Consider the following 24,039-nt stretch of genomic DNA (forward strand, 5'->3'; position numbering starts at 1 on the left):
ACAACAAACTTGAAAATCCTTAAGGAGATGAGAATACCAGGCCATCTTACCTGCCTTCTGAGAAATCCGCTTGCAGATCAAGAAGCAACAGTTAGAACTGGACATGGAACAATGGACTGGTTCCAAATTGGGAAAGGAGTACCTTATATATAGAGTACATCATGAGAAACGCTGGGCTGGATGAAGAACAAGCTGAAATCAAGATTTCTGGGAGAATATCAATAACCTCAGATATGCAGATAACATCACCCTTAAGGCAGAAAGTGAAGAGGAACTAAAGAGCTTCTTTATGAGGATGAAAGAGGAGGGTGAAAAAGCTGGCTTAAAACTCAACACTCAAAAACCTAAGGTCATGGCATCCGGTCCTATCACTTCATGGCAAATAGATAGGGAAACAATGGAAACGGTGAGAGACTTTATTTTGGGGGGCTCCAAAATCACTGCAGATGGTGATTGCAGCCATAAAAGATGCTTGCTCCTTGGAAGAAAAGCTATGGCCTACCTGCTGCTGCTAAGTCGCTTCCGTCATGTCCGACTCTGTGCGACCCCACAGACGGCAGCCCACCAGGCTCCCCCATCCCTGAGATTCTCCAAAAAAGCAGAGACATTACTTTGCCAATCAAGGTCCGTCTAGTCAAGGCTATGGTTTTTCCAGTGGTCATGTATGGATATGACAGTTGGACCATAAAGAAGGCTGAGCACTGAAGAATTGATGCTTTTGAACTGTGTGGTGTTGAAGACTCTTGAGAGTCCTTTGGACTTCAAGGAGATCCAACCAGTCCATCCTAAAGGAAATCAGTCCTGAATATTCATTGGAAGGACTGATACTGAAGCTGGTCACTTGATGCGAAGAACTGACTCACTGGAAAAGACCCTGATGCGGGGGTAGATTGAAGGTGGGAGTAGAAGGGGACAACAGAGGATGAGATGGTTGGATGTCATCACTGACTCAATTGACATGAGTTTGCGTAAACTCAGAATTGGTGATGGACATGGAACCTGGTGTGCAGCAGTCCATGATATTCGCAAAGAGTTGGACATGACTGAGCGACTGAACTGGAAAGCAATTTTTAAAAAGCAAAGCTAGTCAAATCAGTTTTGCAATAAGCATGGGCTTAATTAGGTGATTTTACTGCAAAATTTGTATAAGCTAGTTGCCTCAAACTTTCTCAGTTATTTTGAAGCCTGTTACAGATATACTTGCGAGAAACAACCAGTGGTCCTCTATACAGCAATAAGCAAACAAAATACAAATAAATGAATACAAACCAGAAATGAAATAAAATCAGCTACATTTGGCTGTGGATTTTTTTCACCTTTTGTACTTTTTGCCCAGAATTCTAAAGTAGGCATCTGATGTGAATACAGTTAAATTTTGAGTGAATAAGTTGTATATTTATATATTTTTTAAAAATGTGTAATGACCACCACTAGTTAAGCTGTGAGACATTGTTGCACTGGAGCATGGAATGGAGCATGGAAAAATAAAGGTAGATTTCTCAGGAACTAAAAGCATATGTTTAAACCTTAATTTATGTTTTAATTCATAGTTCTTTACCAGAATATATTCCAAAATATAGTTCTTGTGAATCATGGGTATATTGTCTACATTTCTAATTTCCAGATTAAAAATTTCAATATTACTCTGTTGATATAAAACCCACCATAATTATCTAATGCATGGTTATCTTTATAGCACGAAGAGGCGTTTAGTGCCTTGTAGTCTAATTTTTTTATTTTATAGAGACGGAAACTTGACCACCAAAAGGAAAATGGCTTATTCTATGTTGCTCAATGAATGGCTCTGCTAGGTGTTGTATTGAAACCTTCTAATTCCAAGTTCACAGCCTTATAAAATTGAGGTTTCATAATTTTGTGGTTTCATAACTATTTTTATTTTTGTTTTTCAGAAATGTATATTCTGAATTCTACCCTTATTTGGATACTTCTCTGGACCTTTTAGTAAATCACTGACCAACAAAAATTCCCAAAAGTAGAAGGTGCTTATAAATTCAAATACCCTATCTAAATAGTGAAGTTGGTCATCAGCATAAACCACCCTTATGTAAGCATAATTTTCCTACTCCTTATTCTTACTCATTTTGATTATTACAGGATTAAGTAGACAACCAGACAAGTGGATGACATGGAAAAGACAAACCATTCAGTGGTATCTGAGTTCATTTTGCTGGGACTTTCCAAATCTCAGAATCTTCAGATTTTATTCTTTCTGGGATTCTCTGTGGTCTATGGAGGGATTGTGTTGGGAAACCTCCTCATCTTAGTCACTGTGATCTTTGACTCATGCCTTCACACACCAATGTATTTTCTGCTTATCAATCTCTCCTGTATTGATATGATCCTGGCTTCTTTTGCTACCCCTAAGATGATTGTAGATTTCCTCCGAGACCGGAAGACCATCTCCTGGTGGGGATGTTATTCTCAGATGTTCTTCATGCACCTCCTAGGTGGGAGTGAGATGATGTTGCTTGTAGCCATGGCAATAGACAGATATGTTGCCATTTGCAAACCCCTCCATTACATGACCATCATCAGCCCACGAGTGCTCACTGGGCCACTATTATCCTCTTACGCAGTTGGATTTGTGCACTCGTCTAGTCAAATGGCTTTCATGTTGAATTTGCCCTTCTGTGGTCCCAATGTTGTGGACAGCTTTTTCTGTGACCTACCCCTTGTGCTCAAACTCGCCTGCGAGGACACCTATGTGCTCCAACTCCTGGTCATTGCTGACAGCGGCCTCCTGTCCCTGGTCTGCTTCCTCCTCCTGCTTGTCTCCTACACGGTAATTATTTACTCTGTCAGGCACCACACTGGCAGTGCTTCCTCTAAGGCTTTCTCCACTCTCTCAGCACACATCACAGTAGTGACTCTGTTCTTTGCCCCTTGTGTCTTTATTTATGTATGGCCCTTCAGCAGATATTCCATAGACAAAATTCTTTCTGTGTTTTATACGATTTTCACACCTCTCTTAAATCCTATTATTTATACATTAAGGAATCAAGAGGTAAAAGCAGCCATTTGGAAGATAAAGACTCGACATACAAATTCAAAGCACGCTTTGTAGATGACACCGCTGAAGAGTTGTTTGGACATTATTTAGGAATGCACTTTAAATGCATTTCAAGTTCTGTAAAACAGTATGTGTGATTGTTAAAAAGGAAGCCTCCCTATTGTCACCCTTAATGTTTAAATGCATAATATCTACAGTCTGGCAGGTGTGCGTTGAAATCCCACCTTCACCACTTTCTCTCATGCAAATTTGAACAAAATGAATAAATTCTCTGCAGCTTAGTTTCTTTATCTAGAAAAACTTCCTCGAATGTTTCTTTTACTATTTTCAGTTCAGTTAGTTCAGTTCAGTCGCTCCGGTGTGTCCAACTCTTTGCGACCCCATGAATCACAGCACGCCAGGCCTCCCTGTCCATCACCAACTCTGGAGTTCACTCAAACTCATGTCCATCGAGTTGGTGATGCCATCCAGCCATCTCATTCTCTGTTGTCCCCGTCTCCTCCTGCCCCCAACCCCTCCCATCATCAGAGTCTTTTCCAGTGAGTCAACTCGTCGCATGAAGTGGCCAAAGTATTTACTATTTTAGCAGGTCTTTAAGCTTTTGAACTGTAGTGTTGGAGAAGACTCTTGAGAGCCCCTTAAACTGCAAGGAGATCCAATCAGTCCATTCTAAAGGAGATCAATCCTGGGTGGTTCACTGGAAGGACTGATGCTAAAGCTGAAACTGCAATACTTTGGCCACCTCATGCGACGAGTTGACTCACTGGAAAAGACTCTCATGCTGGGAGGAATTGGGGGCAGGAGGAAAAGGGGATGACAGAGAATGAGATGGTTGGATGGCATCACCAACTCGATGCACATGAGTTTGAGCAAACTCCGGGAGTTGGTGATGGACAGGAAGGCCTGGCATGCTGTGATTCAGGGGTTGCAAAGAGTCGGACACAACTGAGCGACTAAACTGAACTGAACTGAAACCTTGTAAAGTATATGATTATTGCTGCTATAATAGCTGCTGTCATTACAATGGTATTCTGCGTTTGGAATATGCACACAGATGACACTTCACATAGTTGTTTAGCTAAGGGCCTGGCTAACTACCTTGCTAGAGAGCTGCATTTTGTAGATAATCCCTAGTCAGTATGTATTAATTTTTAATTACCTACTTACCACAGTGCCTCCAACCATTCTGCATCTATTTAGTTAGGCTGCAAAATCCTGGAAGATATATCTAGGACTGTAAGGAGCATGGCCTAAGGATGGAGAGAGTGAACGAAATTTGCAGTTGTGTTGTGTCATGAAAGCACTATATTAAAGGATGCACAGCGTGCTGTCGAGATGCAGAGGAGCGACATCTAAATCAGAACAGGTTCAAGGAAGTCTTCCAGGAGAAGGCAATAATTGGAGTAAGCATTGGTTGGATAGAGAAGAAAGACATGCTGAGAAAGGGAGCTGTATAGGAGAACACAGGGAAGCAAGAAATAGGACACCTTGGAGGAAGCACACATAATTTTTTTGAGCTGGGACATGGAGTTTGATAGCAAGAGCTGAGGTAGAGAGTTAGGTCAAATGCAGTCTTATCTTATAAAAGAAGACCTAAGGGACTCCTTGGCATTCAAAACTATATGATATGGAAATTAAAAGAGAAGGAAAAAGAAAGCATAGATTCTCCTGCCCCAAATAGTACATTGTACTGTTCTTATTCCAAGTTTGCCTTCTCCATTTCAGCTCTATCTATGATATTCCTCTTTGCCATCTAAGCAACTAAGCCTGGAACTGAATAAAAGGCAAAAGGAAATTTATGGCAACTGGTTATGGGAAGAGATGCCCATTGTCTTTTAACTGCAGCACACAATAAAAGAGAATCATCACATGTTTGGAATTTATCATAGCTATGACCCAGAAAATAAAACATTAAATACTATGGCAGCAACACATCAATAGGTCATTTCTACATAAAAGGCACATCACATCAACCTTAGTTGTTTTATACCGAAAAACTAGTTTCTGGATAAAACAATGTACATGCATACTGAATTCTATCTGGCTAGATATATCTTTTCTCTGAGCACATCTTGTAGAAATGCATCATAGATTTAGAATAGTCTACAGTCTTGTTTCTACAAGCGCATTACTGATTGATGGCTGTGGCCAAAAATTTGTAATTTAAATTATTTGTTATGTATTTTTTTATGCCATCGCAGAGTAAAACCACTAACTACTCAAGTTTTTCCCCCAAACAGTTGCATATTTTTCCACATCATTATTTTTAATATAATTTATCCTCCTTTCACTTCGTTATGTGAAATTTGTAAACTGTTGTTGTTAGGAGGAATAATATTTTCCCTCTCTCGCAATTCTGCTTGCCATCGACATAATACAGAAACATTCATCTTGATATTAGCAAGACTTCTCTCTTTTTGCACTTCCTTCCCTATACCACTCACTCACTATTCCTCTTGGTATGAAGCATGCTTTATAGATCATTAAGGTTTAAAAAGGAGACTGAGCATGAGGTCCTCATAGTTTTGCCCTTTCAGAGTTGCTCACACACTTATGAGTGCTCTTTCTGCTCTTGGTGTTAAACCTGAGTCAGGGATTATAACCTGCCTTCTAGGAGCAGATTTGGAAACGTCTCAAAGTGTCTTCCTCTAAGAATTATCTGCTCTAGAAGTATGGGTAGTTAAATGTATACTTGCCCCTGTCTGTTTAAGTATTTGTTCTGCAAACCCTCCCTTTGGGTTTCAGGGTTAAAATTAAGGGGAAATAGTACAGAGACTTTCGGAGTTATACATTCAATACAGCTTTACCAGTAATAATATTGATACTCTGTCTCTTCTTTTTTCCTGATTCTATTTATAGACTGGCTCAGAACTCAGGAGGGGGAGGGGGTGATTAACACTTCTGAGAATCCTGCAATCAATTCCTAGTACCCTCAGTTCAGTCAGTTCAGTTCAGTCGCACAGTCGTGTCTGACTCTTTGTGACCCCATGAATCACAGCACGCCAGGCCTCCCTGTCCATCACCAACTCCCGGAGTTCACTCAAACTCATGTCCATCGAGTCGGTGATGCCATCCAGCCATCTCATTCTCTGTTGTCCCCGTCTCCTCCCGCCCCAAATCCCTCCCAGCATCAGACTCTTTTCCAGTGAGTCAACTCTAGTACTAGTATTAAGCTTTTTTCAAAAGTAGTTTTTAAATGGAAAAAAAAAAATGACTCTCTTTAGTGTATCATTCTGTAAGTTTGGACAAAAGCATATAGTCTTGTAAACATCACAGTAACATAGGAGAGTTTCATTAAACCCCCAAATTCCCCTGGTCCCATTTGTAGTCAACCTTCTCTCCCTTGCTCTGGTCTTGGTACAGGTGATCTATTCTCTGTCCCTAGTGTTTTGTCTTTTCTAGACTTGGATCTGGAATGACATGGAATCATATAGAAATAGCTTTTTGAACACGACTTCCTTCATTTAGCATAATGCCTGTGAGATTCATTCAATAGCAAGTTGTTTTAATTACCATAAGCCCATGTTCATTTTAATATCTATTTATTAACTATCCCCATTACTATTCTTCTAAAATTATTCTGAAACCAATTCAGTTATTCATTGATATTGAGTAGAATACTTCTATGAAATAACCTACTGCTGCTACTGCTGCTAAGTCACTTCAGTCGTGTCCGACTCTGTGTGACCCCATAGATGGAAGGCCACCAGGCTCCCCCGTCCCTGGGATTCTCCAAGCAAGAACACTGGAGTGGATTGCCATTTCCTTCTCCAATGTGTGAAAGTGAAGTTGCTCAGTCGTGTCCGACCCTTAGCAACCCCACGGACTGCAGCCTACCAAGCTGCTCCATCCATGGGATTTTCTAGGCAAGAGTACTGGAGTGGCTTGCCATTGCCTTAGGTAATTATATTTGCACTCATCTTACACATCAATTTAGGGAGAAGTAAGATATTGACAATTTTGGGCTTTTTATTACAGAACATGTTTATTTCTGCACTTATTCAGGTCTTCTTTTATGTCCTCCAACAATGTTTAATAAAGTTTTCCATTACATACTAAAACTATTAAAATTATGACATATTATTTTATTTAATTTTAATGTCATTTTCAATTGTATTTTTTGTTATTTCTGGAGTGAAGAAAGTCTAGTTTTATATATGTGTGTGTGTTTGTGTGTGATACATATATATATTTACTTGAAATTAACCACTAAAATAAACTCTAAGTAATTCAAAATTTTATTCAATTTTGGGAGGCTTAGTATATAACATTTCAGCTATGATAAATATGTTTTTCTATTATTTTTCAGTATTTTATTTTATATCTTAGATCATGACATTTTGAGCACTTAGTACATTTTCTGAATTTTTTTCCAAAAAGCTGGAGAACAAAATAGATATTTGCCATAAAATTTGTGAGACAGTTCAACTCCAGTAAGATTTGCTGATTTTAATCTATTTATACAATATGTTGAATATTTTGCATTTTACAAAAATAATTTAATATTCGAGATAAAAACTACAGTTTGCACTTGGCTTATTTGACATGGATAAAATTGCTAATTTCATTGGAGCTACTGTTAACATTTCCAGTAGGTAGAGGTAAATCTTTTAGGTGGTATAAGAAATCTAAGAAAATGCATTTAAAGCTGGAAGTTAGACCGCCTATCAAAAATTAATACAAATTTATAAGGAGCTTGGGCGCCATCTAGAGAGAGCAACCTCCTGTTTCTCTTCCTGGCTTTAAACAAGAAATCAAGAATTAGGAAGGAGAATTTATAAGAATGGGATGAATTCTTCCCAATCCCCTCAATAGATTCGGCTCTAAGTCCTGTACCTCCCAAATAGGAAGTCAGGCTGATTATTCTCATCATTACCAAAAAATAGCTATTTTCACAGACAAGTTTTAACATTATTTTGAGAACTTTCTTTCCTCTAGTACCCATCAGCCAAGTCTATAATCCCAGTAGACATCACAACCTACTAAAAAGGCAAGTCAAACTATTAGTAGTAGCAAGAAATTATCTATTGCTTATGATTTAAAATTTTTGTAACCTACCATAGATTTACAAAACTAATTCTTTAACTTCTCTAAAAGTGTGGATGAGCCTTCTAAATTTGAGGAGGAACAAATACATATAATACTCATTATAATCTTAATTTGCAAGATTTTATTTTGAGCATAATTTGTCAGATTGGTTAATATGTCCCAAGAAAAATAGGAATTGTTTAAGGCTGCTATGGAAAGAGTGGTTAAAGGTAATTCTTCAGTCAGTATTCAAAAGACAGATTTTGAAAAATTAATAGAATTAAAATAATTTTTAATTAAAAATAATATAATGGATGAGAAACTAAGTAAATAACTTGGCTATCTCAGTATTATTAGCTACTTGATGATTTTATCCCCATTTTTATATATGAGGGAACTGTCACAGAGGGGCTTTATAATTTATCTAAGTTTCCATATCTAGTAAGTAAAGAACTAAGATTCAAACTCAGTCTGTTTTTAGACTCCATGCACCTCTTTATAATTCTTATGCTACCTCTACCTTTAACCCAAATTCTGGAAACCATATTTATAAACAACCCATTCCCAAAATCCTGAAAGAGTTTAAAAATTAACAGAGGGAAGTTGCCATGGACAAATAATGCAAAAGCTAATTTATTTTCCTTTATACTCAAGATTTCTTGAAGTGATATTGAACACTTCAACTGTAAGACTTGCCTGTTCACAAGTATTGAGGTTTTGAAATAACCATATATAATAAATATGACCAAATTTTCAAGTAGTGTTGATTGTAAAAAGCTAAACAGTAAATAGTAAATAATTTTTAATTTTGCCATAGAGGTGTAGTCGGTAGAAAAGCATTTTCCAAAATTCATGTCCACCTGAAATCTCAGGATGTGACCTTGCTTGGAAATAGTGTATTTGTGGATACAATAAAGATATTGGTATAAATGAGGTCATACTGGATTAGGGTGATCCCTGAATCCGATGAATGTGCCCTATGGAGACAGAAAAGGACACACAGTTACACAAACGAAATTCCATGTGAAGACACAATATGCAGAGTTTGGAGTTACGCTGTCATAAACCAAGGAACACTTGGAGCTGCCAGAGCTGGAGGAGGCAAGAAGGGATCCTTTCCTGGAACTGTCAGAGGGAGCATGGTCCTGATGACACCTTTATTTCAGACTTCTACCTACTGGATGTGGAACAATAAATTTCTGTGGTTTTAAGCCACAGTGCTTGTAGCAATTTGTTATCATAGCCCTAGGAAACTAATACAACCAAGGAAAGTTACTTCATGTACTAGAAAAAAATTAAGGCTAAATACAAAGTTGCACCACCAAATTAACATGAAAATCAGATTTTGAATGATGCAAATTGATGGCAAGAATGTGGAAATATAGGACTCATGCAACATTAGTGGGAGAAACCAGTTTGGAGAGAATTGTGGCATTATTTATTGTACAAGGGAATGGTAACCCACTGCAGTATTCTTGCCTGGAGAATCCCATGGATAGAGGAGCCTGATGGGCTACAGTCTATGAGGTCGCAAAGAGTTGGACACGACTGAGTGGCTAACACACAATGGAACTAAATATATGCGTATATTAATGCCAAGCAATTCCTCCCTCACACCCACTGGTGCTCACAAAGTGGCAGCTGATCCTGTAAGGGCCAGCGATGAGAAAGGCTCTGTGGATGGAACTGCCCCGAGCCTCACACTCCTCCTTTCCTTCATGTCACACTGGCCCCACCCAGGTGCCAGTGCCATGTCAGTCACCAGCTAGCCCCTGAGAAGATTTTAAGATGCCCCTTGGTGACGGTGAGTGGTCCCCTTCTGGATCAGACCTTCCTGGGAAGGCTTATGGCTCTACCAGATGGAGAGAGGCCAGTGGTGGCATGCGGAGGAGATCTAGAACGGAAAGGGAGCAGAGACATGACCTGGGTGAGGATCTTGTCTATTTCCCAGCACCTCGACCAGTATCTGGCACACTGGAGGATAAGGCACAGAGAGGTTAAGCAACATTCAGAGATCATCCAGCAAGTCAGGTGCAGAGCTGGTCCAGGAGTCTCATGTTTAATTCCAAAGCTGGGATTTGCATTTTTAGGTTCCTTCAAGCACAGATCAGAGGGAAGGCTGTGCTGTGGGTGGAGGTAACCTCTGGCTGCAGCATTTCAGCTCTGAGGTCCCAGGGAAAAGAAACTCTCCCCTGGAATGGAGCTCTGTATCTAAGGAAGCCCATTTCTCATTTCAGTGTGGAACTTTGGGATCCCTTTTAATTATTAAAAATTTTTTTTCCTGAATATTTGTCCTCCAAGAAAATGTGGCAAAAAAAAAAGTTTTATAAGAATTGTTCCATCCTGAAACACTGAAACTGTTTGAAATTACCCGACTAAAACATCACTCAATGATAAAGCTTAGAAAATTCTGTCATAGAATAGAAGTGAAATGTTTGCTAAATAAACAAATTAATAAATAAAATTGTTATTATGTGATAAGTGTTTGTGAATGTTATGTTTGCTCTTAATAAAACCCATAAAAAGAGTATTGAAACCAACCATATAGTGTCAATGAGAGAACATTAATTAAACACTAATATTTAAGTAAATTTGTTAGCAGTCACACTAGAGAAAGATCCTCTACATTAAAGTCTTTCACAAACTTCAACGACTCTTATCAGTCTCAAACTAACATAGTCGGTAGTTAATGTTAAATAATAAATAGTTTTAAAAACAGTTGAGCAGATAGTTCTATGCCCTCAATGATGTTTTTACCTTAACCTGGCCTCCTGTTTTAGGATTAACATTGTCCTTTTTATGTACACACTGTCCATGCTACATGATGCTATCATTTAAAGTTTGACTTTTTATTGCATTTTTTTGTCAAGAGCCACTAATCAAGTTACCCCTTGAGGCTTGCAATGATGTTTCATTTCTTATTCCCACTAGATTATTACACAATCTCTGGCATAAAATAGATTCTCAGGGCAGATTCATTTTAAGCAGTTAGTGCTACGGTTAATTATGTGATGAAGATTTAAAGATTTAAGGGGAATCAATTACATCTTAACCATTTTCAGTTAGTGTGGCAGTGAAATGGTCAGTTAATATATCTAAGAAGTCAGTAGTGACATGGGATTAGAAGGAGAGACAAAAGAGTAGAGGAGAGCCATTTACAGAAAATATACTCTGGTAACCAGTATAGTTGCAGGTTAGCCATAGAAATCCCAATTTATATGTTAATGTCAGATGCATTAACCTCTCTTATTTGTTGGTACCTGTACAATTTAACATATTCTAAACATGTGTGGAGAAGACTCTTGAGAGTCCCTTGGACTGCAAGGAGATCCAAACAGTCCATTCTAAAGGAGATCAGTCCTGGGTATTCATTGGCAGGACTGATTGAATTGAAACTCCAATACTTTGGCCACCTGATGCGAAGAGCTGACTCATTTGAAAAGACCCTGATGCTGGGAAAGATTGAAGGCAGGAGGAGAAGGGGACGACAGAGGATGAGATGGTTGGATGGCATCACCAACTCGATGGACATGGGTTTGGGTGGACTCCGGGAGTTGGTGATGGACAGGGAGGCCTGGCGTGCTGCGGTTCATGGGGTCGCAAAGAGTCGGACATGACTGAGCGACTGAACTGAACTGAACTGAAACATGTGTGGTTATCAAAGCTGTTTATTTCTGTACATATCAGAAACTTTCCTTTGTTTATAGTAATTTTAGCATTATCTTCTCTAATGGCCAGTGGCAAAGATTTCTTTGAAATAAATGTCATTTCCAGAAACATTTAATGAGTGGCAAGTTTATACTAGTATTTAGATTATATAATGTATTAGGATGGTTAAAATATGATCTTTAATTTTGAAACCATCAGTGTTTAGGCATTTTTAGAGAAACATTTTAATTAATACTGTAATTTAACAGACACCATTAGATATTTTTTTTTCTTTGAATCTATGGAAATATGAGATCTTATTTCTGATATGAGCAGCTTTAGCCCACAGCAGTCAGATAACCAGTGTGCACAGAAGCCTGAGAATCCTAAACACAACATCAGAGGTAGAAAAGGCAAAGTGAGCATTAAAGAAAGTAGCAGTAGCTTCTGAATGGAAACCTGTTGGTGTTCTTTAAAATATAAGAGCAATGGCAGATTTGGCATAAGAATTTATTTTACAGGCTGGAGTAGAAGGCTTTCAAAGTCATGTAGTTCAACTCTAAAGAGTTTTGAGAAGAATGTTCATGACAGGAGTAGCAGTAAAAAGTCATCAAAGAGTAGTATTAGGGACGTGTTATTGGGGACAACTGACATAGAGGAGGGTAGAAGGAAATACGAAAACCCAGAATATATGGAAGTCTATCTGACATGACCTTATGGGGCTCTAGAAGAATTATGCATGAGTGTTTCAGTTTGATGTGCATCACATCACTTCCCCAAATATTGTGGCTCATATAGCCACTTTATTCTGCTTGCAAATTTGTGGGTCAGTGAGTGAGAAAGGGCTGAGACAAGTAGTTCACATCTGAGCAACATAGGGTCAGTTTATTTTGAAACTGAACTCATCTTGGGTAATCTTTCAAGAGGGCTTCTTTTCTCATACGTCAGTCATTATGAGCTGTAAATCTTCATTGGGAGACGCATGTCTCATTGTAGAAGAGTATATAGAAGAAAAGGTGCATATTTCTTTGGAAAATATGATCTGCTATAGGAGGATAGTCAGGATTGTGACCCAGTATCTTGCTAACATTATATCATAGGTGAAAGAGCTATTGAACCAGAAGAATAACTGAGAATATTAATAAAGAGACATAAATAATGAAAACAAGACATTTTGGAATGAAAAAATACAATAACAGAAATGAAACATTCACTAGTGGAAATGAAACACTCAACTGCACTTTGGCTTTCAGAAGAAAATAGCAGTGAACTTGAGGATAAGTCAGTTGAGAGTATCCAGTCAAGGAACAGAAACAAAGAAGAATAAAGAAAAATTAAAAGCGCTTTAGAGACCTGAGGAGTACCATTAAAAGTACTAAAATATATAATGGTAATTGTAAAGGAAAACAAGACAGAAAGAAAGAAATAGAAAGAATAGTTAAAGAAATAACAACAACAAGAGACCCAAAACCTTCCTATACTTGATGAGAAACACTAATATATATGCCAAAAAATCTCATGTGTGAGTGCTCAGTACTTGAGTCATGTCCAATTCTTTGCGATCCCATGGACTGTAGCTTGCCAAGCTCATCTGTCCATGAAATTTTCCAGGCAAGAATACTGGAGTGGGTTGCCATTTCCTTCTCCGGGGGATCTTCCTGACCCAGGGATCGAACATGTATTGCCTCCGTCTCCTGCATTGGCAGGTGGATTCTTTACCTCTGCACCACCTGGGAAGCCCTCAGTGACCTTAATAAATTCAGGTTCACAGCTACATACATATTAGTCAAACTGTTAAATACTAAGTAATGGATCTTGAATCCAGAAAAAAAAATACTCATACATCACACACAAGTTACTCTCAATATGTTTACAGTTCGTCCCTCATCAAAAAGCATAGATGCCAGAAGTTAGTGGAATGACATACTTAAAGTTCTAGAGGGAACAAAGCAGATGTTATTCTTAAAATATTATTTCTCTACCTTTACTTGTCTTTAGGCTACCTGAAGGAGTAGCACTTGTTTTTATTTCACATACCTAGTAACTCACTCAAGATAGAAAAGCAGACAACATTCCTCAAAACATTGTAATGCAAATAAAAATCCACAGCAACCTTCGACAAAAGTTTACTGTTGAGGTATACAATAGAACACCAAAACTTATGGAACAAATTTGGGGAGAGTTTCTTTGGGAAATTGTCTCTTTCAAAAGTGACTAGGTACATTGAGGAATTAGAAACTTACATGCATGACCAGAGTGAGATATACGCTCAAAAAAATTTAAAAAGACATGAGAAGACTTTAAGCTTTCAACTCTGACTGGTCTCTAAGCTAAGTGCAAACAGAAAGTTAAGGCTTAAGGCAAAGTTGTAAATGGCCTGTTTAAGCACTGAATACGTGTTCCTGCACAGAGCCAATCTGCAAAGTTTTAGTGGTTCTTTCTTCCTTCCCTCTCTGTGTTTTCTTTCTCTTTGTCTTCGTCTCTCAATCTCTCTCTCCTCGACTCCCTTTCTCTCTCTCACCTGCTCTTTACATTCAGAAAAGCTCTGTCAAAACACTAGCTGAAGACAGAGGAGTCCAAGATGGCAAAATAGGAAGAACCTGAACTCATCGCTTCCCCTGGAAAAATAAACTGACTAAAACATTCCTCATACTTGACCAAGGATGTGGTGTATTTATTCCAAGTTTTGTATGTGAATAAATGTGATATCTTGTTAATTTTTATGTTTGACATTTATTGAAGTAAGATGTTTAATGTTCACTGGCCTATTATTCTCTTCATTTAAAAAATAATTTTCTTATACTCTTTGTTCATTTTTCTCTTCAAGTTTTCTTACTGATTTGTAATTTATTCATTTTTTTCTATATTGAAGATATTAGGCCTTTGTGATCAGGGCTATAATACCCACTCTGGAACTTTGTGTGGATTGGAAAAAAATTGTGATTCCATTTTGGCAGATGCAGGCTTGGTCAGTGTAAATGGTTCATTGGAAGGGTGTGGCACAGGCTGGATGTCAGCCCCCAAAGACCCTTTGGCCAGTAGGACTTGAGCAGTTAAAGCTTACATGATTCACAAGTTTAGACATACAGTTAACCAGTTTGTAGCTGGATTTTAATATTATTGTGATGATGTCTCAAATACAAAATGTTTTTTTAATTTTAAATATTTTGATAATTTATCCTTCTACTATCTGAATTCTTCCATTGTGGAGAGAAGCGGCGGTAGAGGGGAAAGGAGAGGGAAGGGAAGAAAACGGACAAGAAGAGAAGAAATTTATTCTAAGGGATGGTTCATGTGATTTGGAGCCCTAGCAAGTCAGGTAATCTGAAGTGTGGACTGGCAGGCTGGAATCCCAAGCAAGCTGATGACTTTTTTTTCCTTTTTTTTTTTAATTGTTGTTCTTCTATTCAATTTCAGAGATTTAGAGGATAATCTAGAGTATTCATTTAGCCTTCAACTGATTGGATAAGGCCCACCCACATTGTGGATTGTGATCTTCTTTACTCAGAGTTCACCAATTTAACATCAGTCTCATCCAAAGACACTCTCCATGTTGACACGTATAATTAATTATCACATTTAGTAATTCCTTCCCTACCTCTGCATCAAGTGTCCACTTCTGTGATTCGTCACAGTTTCTCTGTAGTTGTTTTACATAATATAGCTGTACTCACATAAAAGCTACATTTCAGACACAAGTGACACTGATATGTCGTCTACTTCCACAATCATTATTTAGCAACCATTCTTTCTGTGTTTCTAATAGAGAAACAGAACCTTAGAAAGGTTTTATTGTTCCTTTCAGTGAACTGTAATTATGTAACACCAGTTTGGAACTGGTCTTTTCATTACATGCAGGTGCTATCTTGGAAGAAAAATGTGTTATACATTTGACTGCATATATATGTCGAATATGGAATTCAATGTTATGCAGATAGTTGCAAATGTGATTACCATTCATTAGAACATTCTAGGATTTTTGCAACCATACAACCATTAGAATAAGAAACTTGATTTAATTTAAAATGATTTGGGTATGTAAGTGGGACACTAATTATAAATGATCTGTAGTAACCCAGAAAACAGGTCATCATATGAATCTGACTTTGAGAAAGCAAATATTTTGTTATATATAAATCTGATATTGCTGGTAGGAATGAGCCTTCTCCAAAGTGTTATGCTGGATCTTCAGCATATTTTTAGAATGTAGCTTGTTAATTTGACTATTTGAGAAAGAAGCATGCATATTTTTGAGGTCTTCCCTCATAGCTCAGTTGGTAAAGAATCTGCCTGCAATGCAGGAGACCAGGGTTCAATTGCTGGGTCAGGAAGATCCTCTGGAGAGGAAATGGCAACCCACTCCAGTATCCTCGCCTGGAGAATCCCATGGACAGAGGAACCTGGCAGGTTACAGTCCATGGGATTGCAAAAGTCGGACACAACTTAGTGACTAAACCACCAACCAAAAGTATATTTTATACTTTTTAAACTAGATAATGATGCTTTATTATTCTAGTTGACTTATTAAAGTAATTGCAGCTATGATTTTATAACCTGACAGACATTTAAAATGTTTCTTCCATTGGCAACTGGGGAAGTGAACATGATTCACTACCAATAATTTCCACTAGAAGATGGCTTATTCCCCAGACCCCATCATGATAATTAGACAAAAATAGCTGGTCTTTAAAGGATTCTTAATCTGATAGGCAAGAGGATATAGACATTAATGTCTGAAATCTGAGGGAAACTCAAATCTGAAGTTCTCTATCTTCTTAAAATGATACTTCTAAGACTTATTTTTTAGGAGGCAGAAGAGATAATTAAATCTTCTCTGGAATTAAAATATGTATGTTTTAAAAAGTTTTATTTAAGTATAATAGATGTAAAATTCAAACTTAGGGATCTACAGTGTCAGTACTGAATATTTTAACTCCAGGTTAGTAAAAATCACTGGATGTATATTTAAGTGAATGTGTGTCTAAACAGAAAAGTCAGATAGAGACTGATTTGTTCTTTTAACTTGTATATTAAATGATTAGAGTAAAGCGTATTAACATTTAAATTTCTTCATTGCTATACTTAAGCATCTTTTGTAGGTATGCAACCTCATTTTTTTTTCCTGATTACAAATTCAACATTGTTTAATTATCTTTAAAAAGCACTTGCAAATCATAAAAGGGTCTCTGAAATTAGAACCCTATATAAGTTTTTCTTATTTTACTTTTTTTAGTATCTATTTAATTAATTTATTTATTTATTATTTTTATTGGAGGCTAATTATTTTACAATATTATATTGATTGGTTTTGCATACATTGACATGAATCTGCCCCAGGTGTACATGAGTTCCCCTTCCTGAACCCCTCTCCCACCTCTGTTGAGATATAGTTTACATATCATACAGTTCACTCACTTTAAGTGTTCGGTTCGATGGTTTTTAGTATCTTTACATTTCAGAGTTGTGCATCCATCACCAATATCTAATTCTGGAACATTTTGACTCAACGGCAAGTGTTTTTTTTTTTTAATTTTTTGTTTCCTGAATTTTCCATTTGATTATTTCAACTTTTCATTCTCTCTTTTTTTTTTTTTGTTTTATATATCCAGAGTAACATTTATTTTTATTTTTTTTACTTCAGTTAAAAGTATTTTTATTGAAAAAGCACAAATGCAAAGAAATGAACAGAGGAAAATTTAAGCGTCGAACCTGGACTGGTCACTTATGATAATATAGGTGCTACAATTCCATTCTCCCCAATCATTCCACTTTCACCCTCTCCCACAGAGTCCCAAAGACTGTTCTAAATGCCTATGTCTCTTTTGCAGTCTCTTATACAGGGTTCAGGTTACCATCTTTCTAAATTCCATATATATGCGTTAATATACAGTATTGATGTTCTTCTTTCTGGCTTACTTCACTCTGTATAATTGGCTCCAATTTCATCCACCTCTTTAAAACTGATTCAAATGCATTCTTTTTGATGGCTGAAAAATACTCCATTGTGTATATGTACCAAAGCTTTCTTATCCATTCATCTGCAGATGGACATCTAGGTTGCTTCCATGTCCTGGCTATTATAAACAGTGCTGCAATAAACATTGGAGTACATGTGTCTCTTTCAATCTCATTCTCTTAATTTTTATAAAACACTAAATTAAACATAGTTATGTTTTAGATTTACATGTGACATTTTTCATGGTCATAAAGAGGAAGAAATATCAATAAAGATACTGCCATTATGGTCTGTACTATGTATGATACAATGGGTTTCAGGGTAATCCAACTATATTTATGAAGAGTTCCTGAATTGTGATTTATGACCACTCTGTCCACGAAGCACTTAATTTCAAATTTATAACCCCAGTCTATTAACAAAGGTGTTGCAATTAAATATTTATAAAAGTTCAAGAGAAATAAAAAATTTTGAGTCCTTATTATCTTGACAAAAGTCTGTTGAGATGAGTACTATTTGAGTGGTTTAAAACAGATAAAACCATTAACTCCTATAGATTTTAAAATTTTACTATTGTGTCCTATTCATATCATTAGAATATTTCAAGCATGGAATGTGTTTCTTTATGTGCTTAGTCGCTCAGTTGTGTCTGACTCTTTGGGGGCCCATGTAGGCTCCTCTGTCCATGGAATTTTCCAGGCAAGAATACTGGAGTGGGTTGCCTTTTCCTACTTCAGGGGGTCTTCCCAACACTGGAATCGAACCCACATCTCTTGAGTCTCCTGAATTGGCAGGTGGGTTCCTCATCACTAGCACCACCTGGGAAGCCCCTGTGTTACTTTAGTTCCCTGTAAAAACTTTATAATACTATTTTTTCAATTTTATAAAGGGTAAACATAATTAAACTCTTACAAAGGACAGTTCTACATGTTTTGTAAAATTTTTCATAAAGAACTATTCAATGACTTTACAAATTGGTTTATACAGTAACTTCCTCTTGTGATGAAAGTGAAACACAAGCTTATCTCTCTTGATAAATCAATATTGGGATCTATACATCCCATTGTACTTCTGGGGAGCTCAAAGCTATATTTTTAAATCAAATACTGACCTTTGCAATCTCTTATACATAATTGTGAAAGCAGCACACCCCCCTCACCAAATTATTTCATAGGTTTTATGCTCTGATTTTTGTTGAGAGGTCCTAAAAAAAATCTCATTCATTGAAAGCCATCTTAAAATCTTTTCAAAACAGTTTATAAAAAAATCAATTAGACCATTAGCTTTGTATTCCCAAACCAAATTAAAAAAAATAACAAAAGCAGTAATTTTTAAAAATGTGTGGAATCAGGGAAATTGTATAAATCTTAGATAAATTTATTTATTTTCTTTCATATTGGTTGGTTTCTATATACTTAATTAAGTGAGAATGGGAAACTCTGTTGGTGTTATATAGATATGATCTGAATGAGTGAGTGTGTGAAGGAGTAAATTAGTACAGAAGATATGTTTACAGAATATCATAGAGTTTTTACACTTAAAATGGCTGTATTCTATAGTTGATCAATTGGAGTTAATAAATCAGGCCCCCCCAAAAATCCAAATAGGCTTAACCCGAAGAGATACTAACTCTATTGCTCTTTGGGAAGCCATATCTTGAGTTGAATATTAATTGGAAAGTAAGACATAATTTTTCTGAACCAGATCTTCTTTATCATTCAGTTAATCACAAGCATTATAACAAATTATACTATAAGGGCCTTTTTCATTTTTTGACAAAAACAGTTTTCTAAATGATAAAAGAAAAAATATATTCTCATTATAATTATAAAGCATAAAAAAACACAATTATAAAGAAGTGCATGAATAATAGTCTATATCTGTATTAACATGGTATCAGTCTATACTCTTTTATCTCTCTTTTCCATATATAGAATTTGCTGACTACAGCCCATTTTTATAGCCTTTTGAAATATCTTATAAGTGAACTCCACCAGATTTCTGTCATTTGTAGATTTGATAATTATGTTTTCTCCAAGTTTAGGAAAGAGTCCTGTGGCCTCAACTGAGGCTATTCTCCCTGATGGTACAAATTCATGCTTTACATTAAAATTGTATATAATTGGGCTACTATTTAGATCAAATTTTGCTCAAAGACAGTAACAGAAAATATGATAAATGCCATTCTATAACTGATATAAAGCACAATAATGTCACCACCCCCCAATTTACTAAACAGAATATACAATGGTTCACAATCTGGCAGGTTTCCTATATTTATATATCATCTCAAATATGTTTTTAACCAAATCATGCTTTTTAGCTTGGAAGAATATTTTTCCTTTTAATTTGCCTCGAAGGGATGAAATTTACTTCATCTTTTGGCTTCTGGTGAGAGATGTTGGTTGGTGCTTAGGTATGTAGATATGGCCACTCATCAAATGTCTTTGCCAGATATTGTTTTGAGTTTGTATAGGTAAATGCAAGGGGCTTACCTGGTAGCTCAGTGGGTAAAGAATCCATCTGCAATGAGGGAGACCTGGGTTCGATCCCTGGTTTGGGAAGATCCCTTGGAGGAGGGCGTGGCAACCCGCTCTAGTATTCTTGCCTGGAGAATCTCCATGGACAGAAGAGCTTGGCGGGCTGCAGGCCATAGAGTCACAAACAGTCCGACATGACTGAACGACTAAGCACAGCACAGGTAAATGGAAAACAGAGGAGAGAAGGGGAGACTTGACAATGTACATTCAATTGTCATTGATGGCATTATTTTAAATTAAGTTTTAATTCCAATTCTTAGGTCTGTTACTTAAAAATAGTTAAAAATAGTGACAGGTGGACAGACTATAATACTATTAAGAAAATCTTTATATTCTCAATCCTACAAGGATTTTTGGTTCACCTTCTATACATGATTGATTCTATATTTGCTCATGGTCAAAGGATAGATAATGGAGAAAAAAATATTCCCACAACTCTCATCTATGCTGGAGTCTCCCAGAATGTCTAACTGCCCCTAAGGAAACACTGAAGTCTGAAAAAGGTGAATAAACATGTTGGTAGGCAATCGGTTTAAATCTTCTATATAGCGTATTTTATGTTCTCTCTTACAACTTAAAAACTGTATTTAGATCACACTTAATCGATCACTTTCATGTGCCTGGGAAATGATAGGCACTTTCACTTATATCTCTTTTCTTTGTGTAGATTCAGAACAAAATCTGAGACCAGTGATAATGGACCTGCAGAATTATTCCTCGGTATCAGAATTTGTGTTGCATGGACTCTGCACTTCACAGCATCTTCAAAAATTTTTCTTTGTATTCTTCTCTGAGATCTATGTGGTCCCTGTTCTGGGCAACCTTATCATTGTGGTCACTGTAATATCTGACCCCCATTTCCACTCCTCCCCTATGTACTTCCTGCTGGGGATTCTCTCTTTCCTGGACATATGGCTGGCCTCATTTGCCACTCCCAAGATGATCAGGGACTTCCTTAGTGATCAAAAGCTCATCTCCTTCAGAGGATGTATGGCTCAAATCTTCTTCTTGCACTTTGTTGGAGGGGCTGAGATGGTACTTCTTGTTACCATGGCCTATGACAGGTATGTGGCCATATGCAAGCCTTTACATTACATGACAGTGATGAGCCAGCGGACTTGCGTGGGGCTGGTGTTGGTTTCATGGGTCATTGGATTTGTGCACTCCATCAGTCAGGTAGCCTTTACTGTAAATTTACCTTACTGTGGCCCCAAAGAGGTGGACAGCTTTTTCTGTGACCTTCCTCTTGTGATCAAGCTTGCCTGCCTGGACAATTATGTCTTGGGTATACTTATGATCTTAGACAGTGGGTTGCTTTCCATGAGCTGTTTTCTTCTCCTCCTGATCTCCTACACTGTTATTCTCATCACTGTCCGACAGCGTGCAGCTGGTGGGGTATCCAAATCACTCTCAACTTGCTCAGCACATATCATGGTAGTCACTCTTTGGGCCCTGCATTTTCATTTACGTGTGGCCTTTTAGTAGGTTCTCTGTGGACAAGCTCCTCTCTGTGTTTTATACCCTTTTTACTCCACTCTTGAACCCTCTTATCTACACACTGAGAAATAAGGAGATGAAAATATCTATGAAGAAACTGAGAAACCGATATGTGACTTTTCACTGAAGTCCAGCTTTCCAAAAAGTTATATGTTCTTATTCATTCAGAAGATATCTTTCTTTAATATAATTCTGATCAAATATTTCATTCTGACATGACATTGGTATAATTTGTATTGTGTTACATTATAGAGAAATAGTTACTGATTTCAACAAAATATATACATAATTTTGTGTGTGATATTATATATATGCATATGTAATTGCTCATACAATATATGTTTACTCAGGGCTTCCCTAATGGCTTAGATGGTAAAGAACCTGCCTGCAATGCAGGAGACACATATTCAATCGCTGGGCTGGGAAGAGCCTATGGAGAAGGGAATGGCTACCCACTCCAGTATTCTTGCCTGGAAAATACTGTGGACAGAGGAGCCTGGCAGGCTACAGTTCATGGGTTCACAGAGAACTGGACACAACGGAGCTACTAAGCAGGCATGCGTGCGTATGTTTACTCAATTCCACACATCCTCCTTGGAATGAATTCCACATTCTTTAAGCCAGATTTCTCTTAACAATTTGTCTAACAAAATTGATTAAAAATGAATTTTTATTTCCTAATCATAGTCCAGTGGGGCTTCCCAGGTGGCACAGTGGAAAAGAATCTGCCTGCCAGTGCAGGAGATGCCAGAGTCATGGGTTTGATCCCTGGGTGGGAAAGAGCCCCTGGAGAAGGAAATGGCAACCCGCTCAAGTATTCTGGCCTGGGAAAATCCCATGGACAGAGGAGCCTAATGGGCTACAGTCCATGGGGTTGCAAAGAGTCAAACATGACTGAGCATACACACACATATACACATACACACAATTATAGTCCAACACACAAGGGCTCTCGGTTCATAGCATGAGATATTTGGCCCAGGGAAGGTAGCTTGAGAGTAAATAATACCATGTGAATCTTTGTCCTGGTTTTGAAACCCTGAGAGGAAAAATTGCTTCACAATTTCAGGATCATATTGCTTTAAAAAGCAAGATGGGGAGCACATGTACACCGGGGGTGGATTCATATCAATGTATGGCAAAACCAATGCAATATTATAAAGTAATTCAGTTCAGTTCAGTTCAGTGCAGTCGCTCAGTCGTGTCCAACTCTCTGCGACCCCATGAATCACAGCACGCCAGGCCTCCCTGTCCATCACCAACTCCGGGAGTTCACTCAAACTCATGTCCACAGAGTCGGTGATGCCATCCAGCCATCTCATTCTCTGTCGTCCCCTTCTCTTCCCGCCCCCAACCTTTCCCAGCATCAGAGTCTTTTCCAGTGAGTCAACTCGTCGCATGAGGTGGCCAAAGTATTGCAGTTTCAGCTTTAGCATCAGTCCTTCCAATGAACACCCAGGATTGATCTCCTTTAGAATGGACTGGTTGGATCTTCTTGCATTACAAGGGATTCTCAATTAAAATTTTTTTAAAACAGCATATTATTTTTTCTTTTGAATGTGTATTATATTTAAACTTTTTTATTTAAAAACAATGCATGTTGTTGGTATTGAATTATCGAAGTCAATTTTAACATGAGAAAATCAATATTTTATGGCCACATATTTCATGGTATAAACATAAACTTACTATATGATATACACTGGACTATTTAATTAATAAATCTTCACCTATAGTAGGTTTTTAATAAACATTGCATCTTACTGAGTTGATGCTGTCCCTTAAGGAGTCATCTATTAGGAAGCGTTTGTCAGAATAACACAGATTCAGATCTTATGCTGAATTTTGAATGTCTTTGGATCCTAAAAGATAATCATAAGCAAGAATTAAGTTTGATATGAACTAAGTTAATGTTTAGAGGATTCAAGCAATTTTCTCATAAGTTTATTCAGAAACATCAAGCCAAAAGACCGAATTGGGTAATGCATGAATTATTTGAGTAACTGGATGAAACTTCCAATAATTTTGGACATTGTTGTCAATCAGTAAAAACATGCTCCTGGGTACTTTTATTTTCCCCTCTGACTATAATCCTACACATGTGCCTAAACAATAAAAGAACATAGAAGGAAAACAACTTCTTCCTTGGGATATTTTCTCTATAGTTATCTTGCTTGCTATTATGATAATACTGTGCTTCTACTTTATAAATTTGGACACAGTCAATTTTATGGCGATGCCCATATATGTGAACATTGTTGCTCATTCGCCCAGCTGTGTCCAACTCTGCGACCCCATGGGCTGCAGCACGCCGGGCCTTCTTGTTTCTCACCATCTCC

The 24,039-nt window shown here is 37.3% G+C and overlaps 1 protein-coding gene and 1 pseudogene across 1 annotated transcript; both read left to right on the forward strand.

The window, feature by feature from the left end:
- The first annotated feature begins 2,146 nt into the window (after positions 1-2,146).
- LOC148776877 (olfactory receptor 4K13-like) lies at positions 2,147-3,085 on the forward strand. The gene has a single exon (XM_088840096.1). It carries the CDS (start codon positions 2,147-2,149, stop codon positions 3,083-3,085), a length of 939 nt encoding a protein of 312 aa, XP_088696222.1.
- Positions 3,086-20,899: 17,814 nt separating this feature from the next.
- Positions 20,900-21,827, forward strand: LOC148776878 (olfactory receptor 4K14-like; annotated as a pseudogene).
- Positions 21,828-24,039: the final 2,212 nt, after the last annotated feature.

The sequence above is a fragment of the Moschus berezovskii genome, chromosome 9 (genome assembly GCF_049115385.1).
Source record: "Moschus berezovskii isolate FMDL1 chromosome 9, NW_MosBer_1.0, whole genome shotgun sequence".
Lineage (NCBI taxonomy): Eukaryota > Metazoa > Chordata > Mammalia > Artiodactyla > Moschidae > Moschus > Moschus berezovskii.

What these genes read in the sequence shown, in the direction of transcription:
- LOC148776877 (XM_088840096.1), top strand. Translation starts at nt 2,147, where the DNA reads ATGGAAAAGACAAACCATTCAGTGGTATCTGAGTTCATTTTGCTGGGA.